General features: G+C 47.3%; 1 protein-coding gene across 6 annotated transcripts in view; it reads left to right on the top strand.

Annotated features, from left to right (window-relative positions):
* The first annotated feature begins 435 nt into the window (after positions 1-435).
* The window catches only part of GFRA1 (GDNF family receptor alpha 1), a 198,356-nt gene continuing 181,873 nt past the window's right edge, over positions 436-16,918 (top strand). For 2 of the 6 annotated variants that reach the window (XM_019660117.1, XM_019660114.1), the window contains exons 1-4: positions 436-491; positions 1,351-1,644; positions 2,450-2,743; positions 3,969-4,052. In XM_019660117.1, the coding sequence (XP_019515662.1) occupies positions 1,605-1,644; positions 2,450-2,743; positions 3,969-4,052 (418 nt within the window). In that variant the 5' untranslated portion in view covers positions 436-491; positions 1,351-1,604. Of the gene's footprint in view, positions 492-947; positions 1,051-1,201; positions 1,645-2,449; positions 2,744-3,968; positions 4,053-16,918 lie in introns of those variants that run through there. The other 4 variants (XM_019660116.1, XM_019660112.1, XM_019660118.1 and 1 more) reach the window with 2 other exon arrangements.

The following is a 16,918-nucleotide window of genomic DNA, read 5'->3' as shown; positions in this document are numbered from 1 at the left end:
GAGAGAGAGAGAGAGAGAGAGAGAGAGAGAGAGAGTGGTAGCGCTCGCGATCGGCTGCATAGCGCTGCGTGTCCTGTGCGCGCGTGCTGAGTCCATCCTCGAGTCCCACCGCAGGCGAGTTTGTTCATCTGCGGCGTCCCTGCGGGCGAGTATTAGAAGGGACTGGTGGTGTGCTACGGTCCAGAGGGAACAGAAGCAGACCGAGGGTCCCCTGGCAAAGAAATCTGGTCTCAGAACCCGCTATCCTTTGCACAGCTCCCAGTAGCCACCGACATCTCTAACCAGCATCTGAACCCTAGGGGGCTCTGCTGGGAAATCGTCCTGGCCCAAGTAGGTTCTCTGAGCTCTCGAAGATTACCGCATTTTTCTTCCTAGCGCAGAGAAGTGAGCCCGGAAAGGGAAGGAGGGGGCGGGGACACCCCCCCTAAAATAAATAAATAAACCAACAAATTGGCTCCTTGCTGCAGCTGGACACGGTCGGTTGAGTCCAGGTTGGTGGCATTTGGAGAGAGTTTTCTCATTCTATCGGTTTGGGAACCCATCGCCGCTCCTCCACCCACCTCTTCCCCTCTTGCAGGCTTCCCTCAACTTTGGGTCCCGCAGGGGCTCGCGGCGCGGAGATGCACCTGCCCAGGCGCTCCGGGGCTGCGAGCCAGGGCGCTCGCCCAGGGCGGTGGCATTGATGCGCTGGAATCTAAGGCGTTGGGCTTAGTGTGTGCGCGGCGCGAACACCGGGGAGGGAGCCGAGGACTTGCGGCGTGTAGGGGTGCACCAGCCGGGTTTAGTCTCCAGCCGGGAAGTCGGTTTCCCTTTGCTCCGCTGCCTCTGAAAGAAGGCGAGCTGGGGAGGAGGGGATATGGCGATGGGGGGCAGCGATTGGTGGTTTGGGTGGGGAGGGCCGGCGGCTGAGCCAGCGAGCTGGCGCGAGGAGGGGGGCGGCGAACTTCCCGGGAGAAAGGGCTCTTTCCTCGCCAGCGCTGGCGAGAGAGCCGCGGCAGCGGAGTGCTTCGACTCCAGGCAGCGGCCGGCTCCGCTCGCAGCGCTTGGAAAGTAACGTTATTTACTTATTTACTTGCATTCAGCCTTTGGGGTTGGACCCGGTAGACACCCCTTTGGACTTTGGGAGCCCCCGTCTGACCTCTCTAGCCCCACTCTGTCTGTACGGGCAGCTCCCGGGAATACACGCACACGCACCCTCAGCGCCCCCTCCCCACGCCCAGACACGGGTTGGGGTGGGCCCTCACCCGGGGCTCTGGAAAGTCCTCCAAGGCGGGAGCAGGAGATGGCAGAGGGGCGGAGGGAGGCTCCACCGCTCTCAGCTCTCATTTCAAAGCGCGCTCTCCCTTTCAGGTTTGGTCGGACCTGAACCCCTAAAAGCTGAACGGCCCCCCGCCCTCACTCCAGACGCCAGCCAGGAGCTGAGTCGCCCGCGGCGGTGGCGACAGACGGACCCGGGAGTTTCCTCTCCCGCTGGATGGAGCTGAACTTTGGGCGGCCAGAGCAGTGCGACTGTCTGGGGATCGCTGCATGCTGAGCCCCTCGGCGAGACCCAGCAGCGGCTCGGGATTTGGGGGGGGGGCGGGGAACAGCTGCGCGCCGGCACCATGTTTCTGGCGACTCTGTACTTCGCGCTGCCGCTTCTGGGTAAGTCGAGGCTGCCGCTAGCTTTCTTTACCGCTGCGTCTTTCCGAGGAGTCCACGGCAGCCCACCCAAAATTGCGCAGGAACGGTGGGCGTGAGAGGGCGAAGTTTCATTTTGGGGAAGGCGATCATGAACCCTCAGCATCCCGAGCTGGGGAAGCGGCGGTGGCGCGCACTTGTCCTCAGCTTTTCGTGCTTGGCTTTTATTTTCTGTGTTTTTTTAATGACCTAGCCTGGCGGTAAATGAAGGGGTCCAACACCCAACGGCCCCGTGCGAGTGCCGGGGAGCTCGCGGAGACGCGGTGGGGTGTGGGCGAGCATTGGGCCGGGAGAACAAACTTCGAAGGGAAAACTTTTCCCCGAATAGCATCCCGGTGCTCCCTGCCCGGCGGGCAGCGAACCAGGGCTCGCCCGCCCAGCGCCCCACCAACCGCCGCTCTCCCCTTCGGGAAGCCCCGGGATTTCAGTCGGGCCCGGCCGAGCGAGTCGCTAGGGTCTGGGGCTCCGGCAGGTCTGCCCCGGGCCCCGGGCGGTGGGGCCGGCAAGCGCGGTGGGCAGAGCTGGATTTCTAGCAAACCGCGAAAAGCCCGCAAAGCCTCGGGGGCCAGGAGGGTGGGTGTGTGTGTGTGTGTGGCGCGGGGAGGGACACCAAAGCAGCGGCAGGTCCCGGGGCAGGAAAATGGACTCCCGGCATAGAGGGGCGGACCGCTGTGCTCGCGGAGCACCCTAGAAGCCTGGTCAAGCACGCGCCTTCCCCCGGGATTGGGGCACCCCCAGCCCTTTCATGCTCCCTCCCCTCCGCCCGCAGACGTGCTCCTGTCGGCTGAGGTGAGCGGAGGGGACCGCCTGGACTGTGTGAAAGCCAGCGACCAGTGCCTGAAAGAGCAGAGCTGCAGCACCAAGTACCGCACGCTGAGGCAGTGCGTGGCGGGCAAGGAGACCAACTTCAGCCTGACATCCGGCCTGGAGGCCAAGGACGAGTGCCGCAGCGCCATGGAGGCCCTCAAACAGAAGTCGCTCTACAACTGCCGCTGCAAGCGGGGCATGAAGAAGGAGAAGAACTGCCTGCGTATCTATTGGAGCATGTACCAGAGCTTGCAGGGTACGCTCTGAGGGTCCTCATCCCTCCCCCCGCCCCGCCCCCCGACCAAAGGCAGGCGGGCCCCTCAGTCCCGCGTCTGGCTGACCTCATCCTCCGCTCACGTCTCCCCAGCTGCAGAATGAGGACCTTTCATTGGCCCCCAGGGACAGTGGCAGCTGGTGTTTGCTGCCTTCCCAGCAGCATTGTTGGGGCCTGGTTGTTGGAAAACCCGTGAGGGGGTGTGGGGGACCCCCTGGGACCCTGCTGACTTCTTTCAAACATGGTCAGACCATCTAGTAAGAACCCATTAAAGGGCACGCCAGCAACCTGCAACTTCTCTAAGGAGAGCTGGCTTCACAGGATAGTAATGCAAAGACTTGCACTGCATCTTGCCTGGAGTTTCCCCCTTTATTCCCCCCTTCTATCTATTCTCCATTCTGACATAAGATAATGAATTACCCGTACAAGGTCCAGTAGAATCTATTCTGTCTTTAACCCCCTCAAACCTGATCAAAGGCAGATGTAGGAAAAATCATTTGTCATGTTAGATTAGCTGAATCTTGAACCAGCTGCTGTGGTTCAACCTTGGTTAACACAGAAGTGGCTCAGAGAAGGAAAAGTCCACTTGTCACAACCATCATTCCAGTGGCAGTATTTTGGTCCTTGGGTGACAGAGGTGGTCCGTGTTTGTAAATCAAACCCAAACATCCGGTGCATTCATTCTCCACCGAGACTCACACCAAACATTTATAATCTACAGATTTGATTTCTCAGCTGCCACTTCCTCCAGAACCTATTCATAAAAACCTTTTCCAAAGACTGTTTGATAGCTAGCCAGCGTACCTGCTTTCTGACCACAGCCCGTGGTGATTCAGGAGCAGGGAAATGGGGCCCTCTTTTAAGTCACCTTTCTTCCATTGGCTCCTGGAGGCTAGCTGGGCTTGTGATGTCACAGGTTTCTTCCTCTCTGATTTCATTCTTTTGCAAAAGTGGGAGAGTTTTCTGGCAAGATCGCTGGATTGCTCTCCAGTGTTTTCATGGCACTCTGGGGGAGAACAAGGACAACAAAGGCAGAGGGAATGAAAATAAATCACCATAGCCAAACTGATGCATTTGACATCTTTGGAAGTTTCAGCATCTTTTTGTTACACAATCATAACCTAATTAGAATTCAGATTCAGTAACAAAAACTGCCTGAAATCTGCCTGTTTTCCAGCTCTGAGCCCAATCTTTCTGTTGTTTCTAGGAAATGATCTGCTGGAAGATTCCCCATATGAGCCAGTTAATAGCAGATTGTCTGATATATTCCGGGTGGTCCCCTTCATACCAGGTAAGCAGATTTATACTTCCACGCTGGTACCCTTGCCTGCTTGAAATCCGTTGGCTTTCATTCTCTTTTGGCTCTCAAATAGCGTATAAGTAGATAGTTGAACGGTACACTGTTTCTGGGAAATTAGAAATAGGATGATGATAATGAAGAGGCACACTGCCTAGAGATGATTGTATGACTTGAAAGAAATTCTAAATGAAGTAATGTGGTGTGGTGGTTTGGAAGAGGTTGGAGGGAGGTGACTTGGTTGGGTTTTTTTTTTCATATTAAAATATGATTGGCCAGCTCCTGCAAAGGGAGTGCCAATTCTGTCTGTAGGTGGCAATCGAATTCCCTTCTTGCTATATGCCATACACAGTGCCTCCCTGAAATGGGATCTGTTTAAATGATGCCATGTACTATACGGAACGTCTGAAGATAATCTTAGGTTGTGGAAGAATTTTGGATTTACTCACTTGTCTGCCTTTGATTTAAAAGATTAAACTCTACCATTTGTTAACAGTTCTTTTGTTTCTAATTTTTCCTGAGCAAGTTTATGCGGATGTAAGAGCATGTATTACTGCCCCAATGGCCCTTTAAACAGTAGTCTTGCTTCCTATGGTTTGTTTTGTCTCTCTTTGCAAGTCTACATTTGGTTTGGAAATGAATTTAGTTTAAGAATTAAGTTTTTCATAACATCTGTGTTCAGAGAGCCACATAAATAATGAACAGGCAGTGATCTCTCTTAATGACATACAGATTCCTGACGGATGTGGTCTTTATTTGTTTACAGTGAAGACATTTTCTCAGGTATATATTGCCATCACAAATGATATATTTCTTGGTGGTTAAACATGGTGGTTAACGTTGAATTTGATTTTATGAGATGATGGTTTGTTACTGGTGAGAGTGTGCTGGTGTTCTAAATGTTTGATGTTTTCCTGCAGAAAGCCACAGAACCAAGGGAGTGTGTAAATATTGATACTATGCGTATGTGTATTATACATGCATTTATTCATTCACAAACATCCATCGAGCACCTACTATGTTTTAGCCATTAGGATTTTGGCAGGGAGCCAGACAGATGTTGTCTCTGCGCTTAAGAATTTTAGAGGCAGCCGGCAACTGATGTTTATCAAGCCCTTATTATATGCCAGGCACTGTGTTAAAAGCTTTACATCACTAACTTACGTAATCAGCACCAAGTGCTTCTCAGGTATTCTTACTTCCATTTCAGAGATGAGGTGGTTGAGGCAGGGTGAAGTTAGGAAGCCAGCTCAAGAATTGCAGAGCTCCTAAATGGTGGAACCAGAATTCAAACCCAGATTTGTTTGAGTTCAAGATGTTGTAATGTCTGCCCTTTGCTACTTAGAGTGTGGGCCTCAGAACAGCAGCGTAGGGAATCACCTGGGAGATTTCAGGCTGTATCCCAAACTTACTGAATCAGAATTTGTATTTTAAGAAGATCCCTGGGCTAGGTGCCTCATATGCTCATGAAGCTTGAGAAGCACTCCACTAGATTGTTGTCTTTTGGTTCAGAGGAAAAGTGTGTGTGTGTGTTGTGATAAAATATAAGGGTACAAGTTTAGTATCAGTCATTCAAATATTATTTAAAGAATGCTGAAAATTTCCACTCTAAATCCCTATTAATGCTCTCTGGCCTCTTGGCCAAGCCAGGACAGTGGCCCAAGCAATGGACTAGAGACACAGACAGGTGTATGTGACCATCTGGGCTGTCATGGGAGCAGGTCTGTAGGAACTAGGATGGGGTACTAGAATTGAACTTGGCCTTCCTAGTGTCTTTAAGGGCTAGTGCCTCTTGCATGCTGCCTGCCCCATGTAAGCACGACCCCTCAGTCTTTGTACTGATGCCTGGAAGGATATGAACTTCTCCATGGACAGTGGGAATGAGGAAGTGGGCAAGGAAGAAGGGCCATTTGAGTTTTAATTTCAGAACTACTATGAGCTATGGAACTTGAACAGACTCATTTTCTCTCTCTGGTTCTCTCTTTTCTTGGTATAATGAAGCCAGTGGAGTAAATAATGTCCAGTGTTAACATCCATGATTCCGAGGGAAGATTGAGGTCCCCTCCAGAACGCCTCCACTGTGCTCTGGCATCACCCTTTCAATCCTTGCATTCGCTCTACACTCCGAGTCACTGGGTCATTCTCAGATACCACTGGTTTGTCTAAATTTCTGTGATGAGTATTGGAAATTCTTCTGCATGGACCAAGTTTCACTCATTCAGTTTCTGGATCCTTTTCTCAGCCAGTTGTCTTTTCCTAGCACTTGTGACCCTGAGTTTGTGAGACCTGCCATGCGAGAACCCAGAAGTCATAATGAATTACTCAGAACCAGGAAGGCCTTGTCTAGAGCTTCATTTGATATCTCAAGGGCATTGACTTTAGGTTCCCGCACTAATGAGCTTTGACCTCTGACTCTGAGCCTTAAGTGGGCATAGGAAAGCCAAATGGAGCCCTGAGAGGTTTTCAGTTGTTGAATAATGCATATTATACAGTGTGCCACTTACAGGATGGAGAAGGACAGAGAAGCAGGATGATAAATGTTGCTTTCCATGGTTTGAGTCTGAGTTTCTAGAACATCTCTTCTGTCCTGAAAATCGCTCTGAGGGAGAAACCAGGACAACAGAGCCTCTGCCTTTTACAGATGTGGTAGCAATTAGAGTTTCCATATTTGGATGTCTCTGCCCAATGTGAAGAGAATGTTTATCCACATACATTAAGTGTGAGCTGAATCTTCTCACTGAACAAGACATGTTTGACATTATGTGTTTCCATTTTCTTTGGACTCCTCAAGCCCATAGCCATCTTTGCCATTGTTTACTCCATCACCAGTTAAAAGGCCATATTGAGGTATTACCAGTGGCCCTGCAGGAACAATGAAGGGAACAAAAGTAAGGTAGGATCTAAAAACCATCATCTGTTCTGAAGCCTGAGCTGCGGAAGGGAAACCAAGCAGCTTAGTTAGGCGAGGACTGAGGTGGGAGGTTGGGGGGACGGACTACTCCTGTGGAAACATGATAGCAGAACCTTTTGACCTCTAAGCCACTTTTTAAATTAAATTTATTGGGGTGACATTGGTCAATAAAATTATCTAGGTTTCAAGTGTACAATGCTATAGTGCATGAGCTACATTTTGTATTGCGTGTTCATCACCCAGAGTCAGTTCTCCTTTCACCACCATACATTTGACCCCCTTTACCCACTTCTGCCTCCCTCCCTTACCCTCTGGTAACCACTAAACTATTGCCTGTGTTCTTTGAGATTCTGTTTGTCTTGCTTGTTTGTTGCTTTCAGTTTTACATCCCCCATATGAGTGAAATCATATGGTTCTTGACTTTTTCCATCTGACTTATTTCGCTTAGCATGACAATCTCAGGGTCCATCCATGGTGTCACAAATGGCAGTATTTCATCTTTTCTTATGGCCGAGTAATATTCCACTGTATATGTGTACCACATCTTCCTTATCCAATCATCTATCGAAGGATACTTTGGTTGTTTCCATGTCTTGCCCACCTTGAATAAAGCTGCAATGAACATAGGGGTACATATATCTTTACAGATAAATGTTTTCAGATTTTTGGGGTAGATACCCAGAAGAGGGATTGCTGGGTCATATGGTAATTTTAAGGGCTCTAGGAGGTGGCTTTACTGTGGGTTGATGCCCCTGTGGTTTTTAGGGGTCTCAACCATGAAGAATCAGGCTGTGAGCGGGAGTGCACAAAGGAAAAAGCAAGCCAGTGCAAGAGGATGTTGGAGGAGAGACGAGAACACAGGGAAATGTCTTGGGGACCAAGAGGGCAGACTGGTGTGGGAGCTCGGAGGCCCCCAGGATGGAGCTGCCATGTGGCGTTTCCCACCTGTGTCTCACAGCCACGACTCTCTGCTCTTTAACCTCCATTCTGCTTCCTATTTTTCTTCCTCACAAAAGTTCAAGAAGTGGCAAGAAGTAAATCATGATTTAAAAGGAAAATGAACTTGTTGGTGATGCTTTTGGACTCTCTGGAGGAGGATAACAAAGCAGAGAGAGATTTTGAAAGTACAGTAGGTGCCGGGAAAAACCTAAGGATGGAAGATCAGAGGGAGGATATAACCACCTCTACAGCAACAAGAGGAAAAGAGGGCTCCAAGGTTTAAAAGTATTGATCGAGAGGTTGGATTTTATAAAGAAAAGTCAAGAAATGCCAGACCTTCCTTGAATATATTGGAAACTGGTGGTATAACGAACAAGAATCAAGTGGATAGATTATGGGGAAAGAGTGATGTTAGGATTTGAATAGCCTGAGTCTGATTTGGTGAAAGACAAAGTTCCAGCTCTCTGGTTGTGTCATCACTCTCTTCCAAGTCCTAGGCGTGGCTTAGACTGTCCCAGGAAGCCTGAGGACCTTGGGATTGGTTCCCAAGTCATTGGAATTGGTGTGCTTCAGGATGAGATGCTCCTAACCGCTCTCTTGAGTCTGGCCCCCTTTTTTTTCTGAGTGATGCTATGAATAATTAGCTATGTTTAGCATTTCTGTTATAATGTACCATCGTACTTATGTCATTATTAAAAAAAACTTTCTTAAAAATTTTACATGTTGAAGAAGAGCCTCGTAAGTTCCTTTAGTGACTTGGCAAATCACGATGAGAGAGAAAGGTTTGTAAATACCAACTCCTAGGGGTGTATGGTGGTCCTTTCCTTTCCGCTCAGCTCTCTAATTATGATGTTCCACTATTTGAGAACCCCCATTAGTTTCTTGTTATCTATTCTGGCATATGCTTCACTCCTTAGCAGGCCAGCTTGGCCCTGCCCTCCTCTTCCAAGCCCGATCAACCTCCTCTCCACTCAAGCTCACTGAGCAATCCATTCCCCAGGTATTTCATGTGCATTCACTTTCTTGTGCCTTTGCACATGGCTTTGCCTCTGTTTGGGAAGTCTCAATCAGTTCTTCAAGACCAAGATCAAATTTTATCTCTGATGGTCATGTGGCAGTTCCCTCCCTACAGCACTTCCACTAAGGACTTCTTCATGCTCTCTTTTGCTCTTGCCTTTAGGATAACTGTTAATCACAGCATATTGAGGTGACTTACTTCTGTTTCTGTCTTTTTCACTGGAAAGTTGGGGACTTGCTTGTTACTGCGGGTGTCTGCTCATCATTGCACATCTTTCCTGCTCCTGAGCAGGTATCCCATTAACCGTGAGTGGTTGACTGTCAGAGAAAAGGGGCCTTAGAGATATGAATACTATATAGCGTGACCCTCTGCTTTTACAGAATCGAAGCTCAGAAAGGGTAAGCAATTTATCCAGGGCCATACTGCTTGAGGGTAGCGTCCAAGAACTTTGCCAGGATTTGGCACTGCCCCAGGAGAGGCCAGTGTTGACCTTCTGTTCTGCATATACTTTGGACAAACTTCATACATTCCTGGGACCTCAGCTCCCACTGACACCCATGACTCAGAGTCTTCCCTTCTATTCCAGCCTCTCTTGATCTCAGTGTTTCCAGCTGAATCCTGGATGGCTTCGCTGAAATGTATCTCAATTCCATCAAATTCAGCACATCCAAAATGGACTGCATCATCTGTTCCCTTTTCTCCTTACACCCTTCTCTTCCTGAGTCTCTGTCTTACACAATGGCGTTATCTGCCTAAGTTACAAGCTTTGGGCTCATCTCCACCCACTCTGCCACCCTCATTCCTTCAGCTGGACCCACCACTAGGTCCTGCTTAAATTACCTGCTGTCTTCTTAATGGCTGTTTTCTCCATTCCCTTCTTCACTCTCACTTGAACTTTGCACTGGCCTTCTTCATGACCTTCCTGAGTCTAGTTTCTCCCAACCCAACCTGGCCTCCCCCTTGCCAGGTGTTATCTGAGTACCTTGGTGACTTACAGAAACTGTCTGGCTTTAGCCTTCCTCTTAGATTCCTCTATTAATTGATCTTCTGTCTTGCCCCAGGCACCCTGTGTCTAAATAAGCCGGGTTGACTAGCTGTTGTCCCAACAGTGCTCCGGGCAGCTTCATGTCTCCACATCGTTGTACACAGTGGTGCTGAAGAAAGAACACATGCTTTGGGAGTTCCACCCACCTGGGTGCATCTTGGCTCTGCCACTCACTTTGTCTTGGGCAAGTCATGTGCGCTTACTGTGCCTCGAACTCCTTGATTATAAAATGAAATGATGATAATGCCTGCCTTATAGGTGCTTGTGAATGAAAGGTGCCATGTATAGGATGCCCAGCATAATGCCTGAAACATACATGGTCCTTGATAAGTCTCAGTCATTTTTAATGCATTGCCAAGGCCTTGTTAGCCGTTGACTTGCTCCTGACTCCAAGACTGGGATTCTGTTCAGCAAACCGTGTCTCCTGATCTTGGACACTGATTCTATGTCTTGGAAAGGATAGCAACCCTGAGCCTTTGGGAAGGCTGCTCATAAACTACCTTGGACAAGAAATTAAAAAAAAAATCTATGCTCTCTCTAAACAGCCCTGGAGGAAAGTCCTGTCTCTTAATAACCCAGCTTGAGCCGTAACTCCCTGTTCGGGGCAGGTCTTTATTATTCCTGCTCTTCCCTTCGGGCCTTATCCTTATGCTTTTTGGTCAGAGGTGAGTTTGCTGCAGCTGGCGATCACTGGGGTGGGAGCTCTTCCTGTGCTTAAGGATTCTTGTGATCAGCCTTCCTTTCTCAGCTTGAGTGATTCCCATTCTTCTAACCTCTCCCCATAAATCTTCTTTCCAGCGCCCCTCATCGTGGGAGGAATTACTGTTCCCTGAGAAGGGCATGCCTTAAACCTGGGAGATGCTTCCGTCTCCACAGGCTGTGCTAAGTACACTTACATTTCACTTTCACAGGCCACTACTTTCGGTTTTTATCCTTTCCCTCTCCCGCCCCTCAGCAATCCATTTGTATTGTAGAACAATAAGGCATTACAAACAAGTAAAAAAGGAAAACGAATCTAAGTCAGCCACAGTCCCAGCTCCCAAAGATAACCACAGTTAACATGTTGATGTGAACCTTTTCAGATTTTTTTCCTATGTATATAAATGCATGTGTGTGTGTGTGTGTGTGTGTGTGTATTTATGTGTGTATTTATTTTTTAACAAAAGTGGAGTCATAGGCTACACATACTTTCTTATTACCTACCTGGTGACCTGAAGAATCTGTGTCTTCTTGTGTCACTGACCATTTCCTAAAGGCAAATTTTTTTATTAAGATTAACTGTCAACCTCAAGAAGTTTCATGAATCAAGCAGCAGGTCATCCCAGTATCTGGATCCTTATGGCCAAGGTGAAAACGTTCCAGAGAAGGCTGTGAAGGCAGAGACAGTCACATATTTTGCATAGAGTGAGTGCAGGGCCCAGTAACAGAAGAAGGGAGATAAAACATCAGTGAGTGACAAGTAATTGCATGAACTGAAGATTGTTACAAGGTGCAAAATTATTTATAGCCAATATGTCTGTCTTCCTTCCTTCTCCTTAGCCCTCTGAAGTATTTCTTTCTGCCATCTCTTAACTTTCTGCTGTTGAAGTTTATTCTTTCCAAAGGATCTCTTCCCGCCTGCCACCCTCCCCTCTCCCCCCCAGGATATAGTACCGAATTCTCAAGAGAAAGTATCAAATCAGGATTGTTTGATCCAAAGAGCACTGGTCCATGAGTCAGGAGTCCTGTGCTGGCTTCCAGCTTTATCCATCACCAGCTGGATGACCTTGGGCAAATGCCTACCCTTCCTGAGAGGCATCCTTTTAAAAAGGAGGGCAGCGGACTAGAATGGTCTGTAACATATTTCCCTCTTTCTCCGAGGGCCTGCACGTTGAATCTTGTATTATTCTGGGACTCACTATTTTCCTTTCTAGCGTTTTCTTCCTAACAGCGAAACTTGTGATCTTGGCATATATATATTTTTCATATTAATAACATTTATAAAGCATGATTTATTAAATATATACCTTACTTGGAGCCAGAAATTATTTCTAGCATCTCATTTGAATACATGGAAGAAGATACAACAAAATAAGAAAGAAGGAAGTGGAGAACATAGGGACAAGGGGAAAAGGAGAGTAGGAAAGAGAAAATGAAACCAGGGGTGTGTTCAGTCGACAGAAATGCATGTCATAAGATTTTATTTAAACAAATTAAGTGTTCAGAAATGCCATGTTTGTTTTACAAAGGGATAAAAAAGACCACTGGATTGCAAAAGGGGGAGGACTTTCGGAGGTCATTCTACTCTGGTCCCCTTAGTTTACTGATAAGAAAACTGAGAGTGCCATAAATTTCTAGGACAGTAGAACATAAATTGTCTAGGACGGTGATGACATGTAAAATTAGGTGTGTGTTTGTTTTTAAACTGCTATTCGAAACCCTCCATATCCTGGCATTTCCCCACCTTTTTAAAATTGTTCTTCACCTGTTCAGGTCTGTGCCCCCAATAGAATGCCCCGCGCTGCTGCTTTTGTGCAGTTAGGGTTCGAATCCCAGACATCGGCTTTAGTTAAGGGGGTGGTTGTCCATTGTTTTGGAATTGTTTCTAACGGTTAATTAATGGTTCTCTGTTTGGCAACAGAGGGGCTGGAATGTTAATTTTCATGTCTTTTGGCCACCTTCCTAGTTACCTGCAGGGAAACTGAGAAATTGTTGCTTGAAGCCCTCCCAGCCCTCAGATTAAAGAAAAAAATTAATCCTTCATCTGGAATTTTTTTGTCAGGGAAGCTAACCACTTCCCGTAATTTAGAGACTCAACTAGCTGGGTCAGTGATGAAAACGAATAGGTGATTTGCATAAGGGGCTAATTTATTATGTCCCCTGGGCATTTCTTTCATCTCTCTTTCCATTCTAATTAATGTTCTAAGAGGGTCTATCACCATATCAGAAATTAGGGGTGAAAGCAGCCATTGTTAACCTTTATTCTTATGATTTTTTATCTCCTGTGATCTTTTAACCATTTTCTTTTCATATCCAGGGACCTACATAGATAGGGCTGGGGGTGCAGGGCGAGGCGAGTTTAGGGGTGTACTGTTTTATGACCTTGATTCAAAGAGTAGATTGTTGTAAGAATAAAAATTACTCAGGATAGCTCTTCAACCACAGAGGGATTTGTAAAACCTACAGAGGGATACAACCGTGGTTCAGAATTGTTTCAGCTCTCTGCAACTTCTATCTAAACATGTATACACACACAGATACAGATATATTTGTATATCTGCCTGCTCACACGTATGCATATTTGTAGCGTGTGTGTGTGAGTGTGTATGTCTGTATTATTAAAGATTTTGCCTCAGAAAGCTCTTCCTGGTCACGTGTTTCGATTGGTTCTGGCTGTGACAAAGGCAGCTGTGTGAGGGAGTGTGACACAGCTGACGAAAGGCAAGAGAACAAGCAATTTCTTCGAAAATCAATTGCAATTTACTCTTACTAAATTGGCCCAAGGTCCGCCCCGTCTAAGCATTAGCATATGACAGGCTTTTAATCATTTGGTCAAATGGCCTATTTTTGGTCAAACCACAGTTTCCTCTGGGATTGTCTGTCAGTCCCAGAGCTGTGTAATCTCCAAACCTGCAGCCTCTTTAAAGTGGAGGTAAGTGTGGGGAGAGCAAACCCTCTGGGGAGCCCTTGCTGAGTGCCCTGTACTGCACAGCCTGTTCATAGGCAATATTTCCCATGCCACTGCTAAAAACTAAGCATTATCTCTGATTTCTGAAGAGGAAGCCTGGGCTCAGAGAGGTTGAGTAATTTTCTTAGGGCCACACAGCTGGTCAGTGGAAGAGTTCAGATTCACATCTTATTTCTGCATCTCCAAAGCCTGAGATATTTCTACTGTTACAGGATAAAATTTTAAGCACAGACCTGGCTTCTTTATTAAAGAGGAGATAATCTAGTCTCTTCTCTCCCTCGTTAATTCCTAGTTTATTCTCTTCTGTCTTCTACCTTAAAACACTGTTGGACAAGGGGCCTTTAAAGTTGAAATATACGCCTAGTTTCTGTTATTTTAATACTTATCCCTGCATTCTGATGCCTTCTCAGTTGACAACCAGAATCCAGAACAGGCACGTTACTGAAACCACCCCTGCAGAACGGCAGAAATATTAACCAAAGAAGCAATTTCTGGATCGCATCTTTTTTCATTTCAGTGTGAGATGGAAGACTTCTAAAGTAGAGCAGAAAGCCTAGGGCTATTTTTTTTGTCACGTTGTCATATAAATAGCATTATACAGTAGTAAAGAAAGGAATGCATAGTTCCTCTCCACTTTAAGGTGACCTGATATGCTATTCATTTGTCTTCTGCCACGCTGGTACTGCTTTCCTTCACATCCCTCTGAATGGTCTAAGAAGCACCATGCCGACTGCTACTTCTGTTGCCCTTTGCACATTACCGTTTTGTGTACAGTTAATAATGTATGAAAATAAGTATCGATTGCGTTCTTTGTAGGAATAGGCCAGCGGGTTTCTTAAAGCCCATGTTTATGAAATGTTTCATTGATCCCTATTATAGGAGTTTCAAATAGATTCTCAAGGAGATGCCAGGAGATCAGGGAATTCCAGAGAGTCTTCGATGGAACCAGTCTATTCTTGTGTGTTTAGGAATAACAAGTGGCGTTTGAATGGGAAAAGGAATAACCGGGCTGAAACTCTAAACTCTAAACGTATTCCCGACTGGAAATGACTACCCTCCCCATGAGACCTTGAGAGAAATAAAAGCAATAATTACAGCATCTGTGAGAAGCAAGGAGCGAGGTGGTTTTTTGTTTGTTTGTTTTTTGTTTTTAGCTGAGCCATCCTGCCACCTGTTGGCAGCTCAGCTCGGGCCGGGAATTGAACCGGCGACCCTGTTGCTCAGAGCTCACACTCTTGAGCAAGCTTTTAACCAACTGAGGCACTGGGCCGGCCCAGGAGCTGAGTGTTTTATAGGTGATAACTTGTGTCAACCTTCTTTAATAGTAGGCACTCTTAGCCCCACTTGATAAATAAGGAAGCTGAGGTCCAAATAAGAAACTTGTCTGAGGGCACATAGCTAAGAACTGGTAGAGCCACGTTCTCATCCAGGAAACCTGGCCCTAGCAGCCGTGCTGTAGCACCATTCACATGTATATAACAGGAGAGAGTCATGAAAGTTAAGTGCACAAACTGCATGGAGGACTAGTAAGCATTTGTACTGAGTGATATGTGTGTGTATGTGTATGATACATTCACATATATATCACATATTACATGTAATATATAATACCTATATTTATTTATTTTAGAATGAAGAGAAGACTTTCTCTTCTGTGACCCCTGTCAGCTTTCAGTGCTTTTCAGTGTGATGGAATGACATGTCTGCCAAATGCATTCATCAGATATTTATTGAGGATTAACTGTGAGCTCAGTGCAAGGCCTAGGTGACTCAGAGGTAAATAGGACCCTGACATTTGCCTTCTAAGGATTTCCTTTGTTTTGCTGAGGGCTAGGTAGAAACAAAACAAATGATGCCGCAAAGTGGTAGCGAATGAGTAGAAGTCCTTACAAGGCTCAGATGGAACCCCAACGAGGGGATAACTGACAAGATTATCAGAGAGGCTTGCTGAAGGTGACTCTGAGGGGGGTTTTGAGGAATGGATACGTGTTTGGGAAGGAGAGATGAAGGGCGGGCATTCCAGGCAGAGGCAACAGCATGAGCAAAGGCACCGAGTATCCAAGGCGCTAGTGATAAGCCACGTGCTATGGCTGGAGCACTAGGTATGAGCAGTGGTGGGAGAAGAGCTGGGTGGAGCGGCAGGTTTGCCACACTCAGGGGCTTGGCCTTTTTCTCAGCAGAGCTGGGGAAGGACGCTGGCTAATTTACCTCAGCATTGCAGGGGCTTTTTAGGTTGAATCATATGAAGTTGCCATTTTTGTTGGTCAATAGGGTAGAGTAGCAGACATTTCATACGGTTCAATTTAATATAGTTTTGTGTCATAAAGGCATACACAGGGCCCCTGGATGGTCCTAGACTAGAGAAGGACATAGGCCTGTTGTGGATGAGTAACTCATCATCGCAGACGGTACCTTCTGGGGAAGGAAAAATGTGACCAGGAGCATGATGCTATTTGCCTCAGCTCCTGGTGGACTTAGAGCAACTATAGGTCAAGTTCAAGTTTCTCTGTCCCAGACTTATCTTCTCCTTGAGGGAAAAGATGCACAAGACCCCAGGGTGCAAAGACCAAGTGCACACAGGCCCCCGTTTCGGTAGGCGGAGGAGCAGGAGTCAGCGAAGCTGCCTGGGCCTCACAGGTTGGTTCTGGGAAGGTGGGTGGGCACATATAGAGCAGGTGGCAGCAGAGCAGAGAGGTGCCAGCAAGAATGAGTGCAGGAAGCAGACGGGTCTGGAGCCGTCATGAAGGTCTTAATGCCAGTGGTAGGAGAAAGGCAGTTTGGCTTGTGGTAGGAGAAAGGATGTCACTGAAAATTGTTCAGTGGGGCCCCTTTGACACTGAGTGACTTGGCTGGTGAAAGATGGCTTGCTCTGGTGGGCAGTGGGAATGTGGACAGACTTGGCTCCCCAGCTGCCTTGCTGCAGTGCCACAGTCCCAGCCCCAATGCTGCCTTCTCTGCTGGACTCAGGACGGGCTTCTGCTTTTTGACTTGGGGACAGTGGCTCAGGCATGGGAGTTTGGATCCCCAGGCCAGCGCTGTCCTCCTAGCTGGGAGGGATGGCCCTGCCAACCTCTCTGTGGACCTTTGGCATGGTAATGGGTAGCGCCTGTTGGGAGGACTCGAGCTATGGGTTTGTGTCTTCATTTACTTGCTATACACCATTTTGTTCTTCTAGCTCGCCCGTCCTGTTCTCATTTGGCGGTTTCCTGCGCCAAGTTCTCAACTTGCTTCAGAACATTTTACAAGAGAGTGTGTGAATAAAAACTCAGAGATTCTAAAC

This window comes from Hipposideros armiger, unplaced genomic scaffold (assembly GCF_001890085.2).
Source record: "Hipposideros armiger isolate ML-2016 unplaced genomic scaffold, ASM189008v1 scaffold_311, whole genome shotgun sequence".
Lineage (NCBI taxonomy): Eukaryota > Metazoa > Chordata > Mammalia > Chiroptera > Hipposideridae > Hipposideros > Hipposideros armiger.
This window is presented reverse-complemented; position numbering and strand designations above follow the sequence as displayed.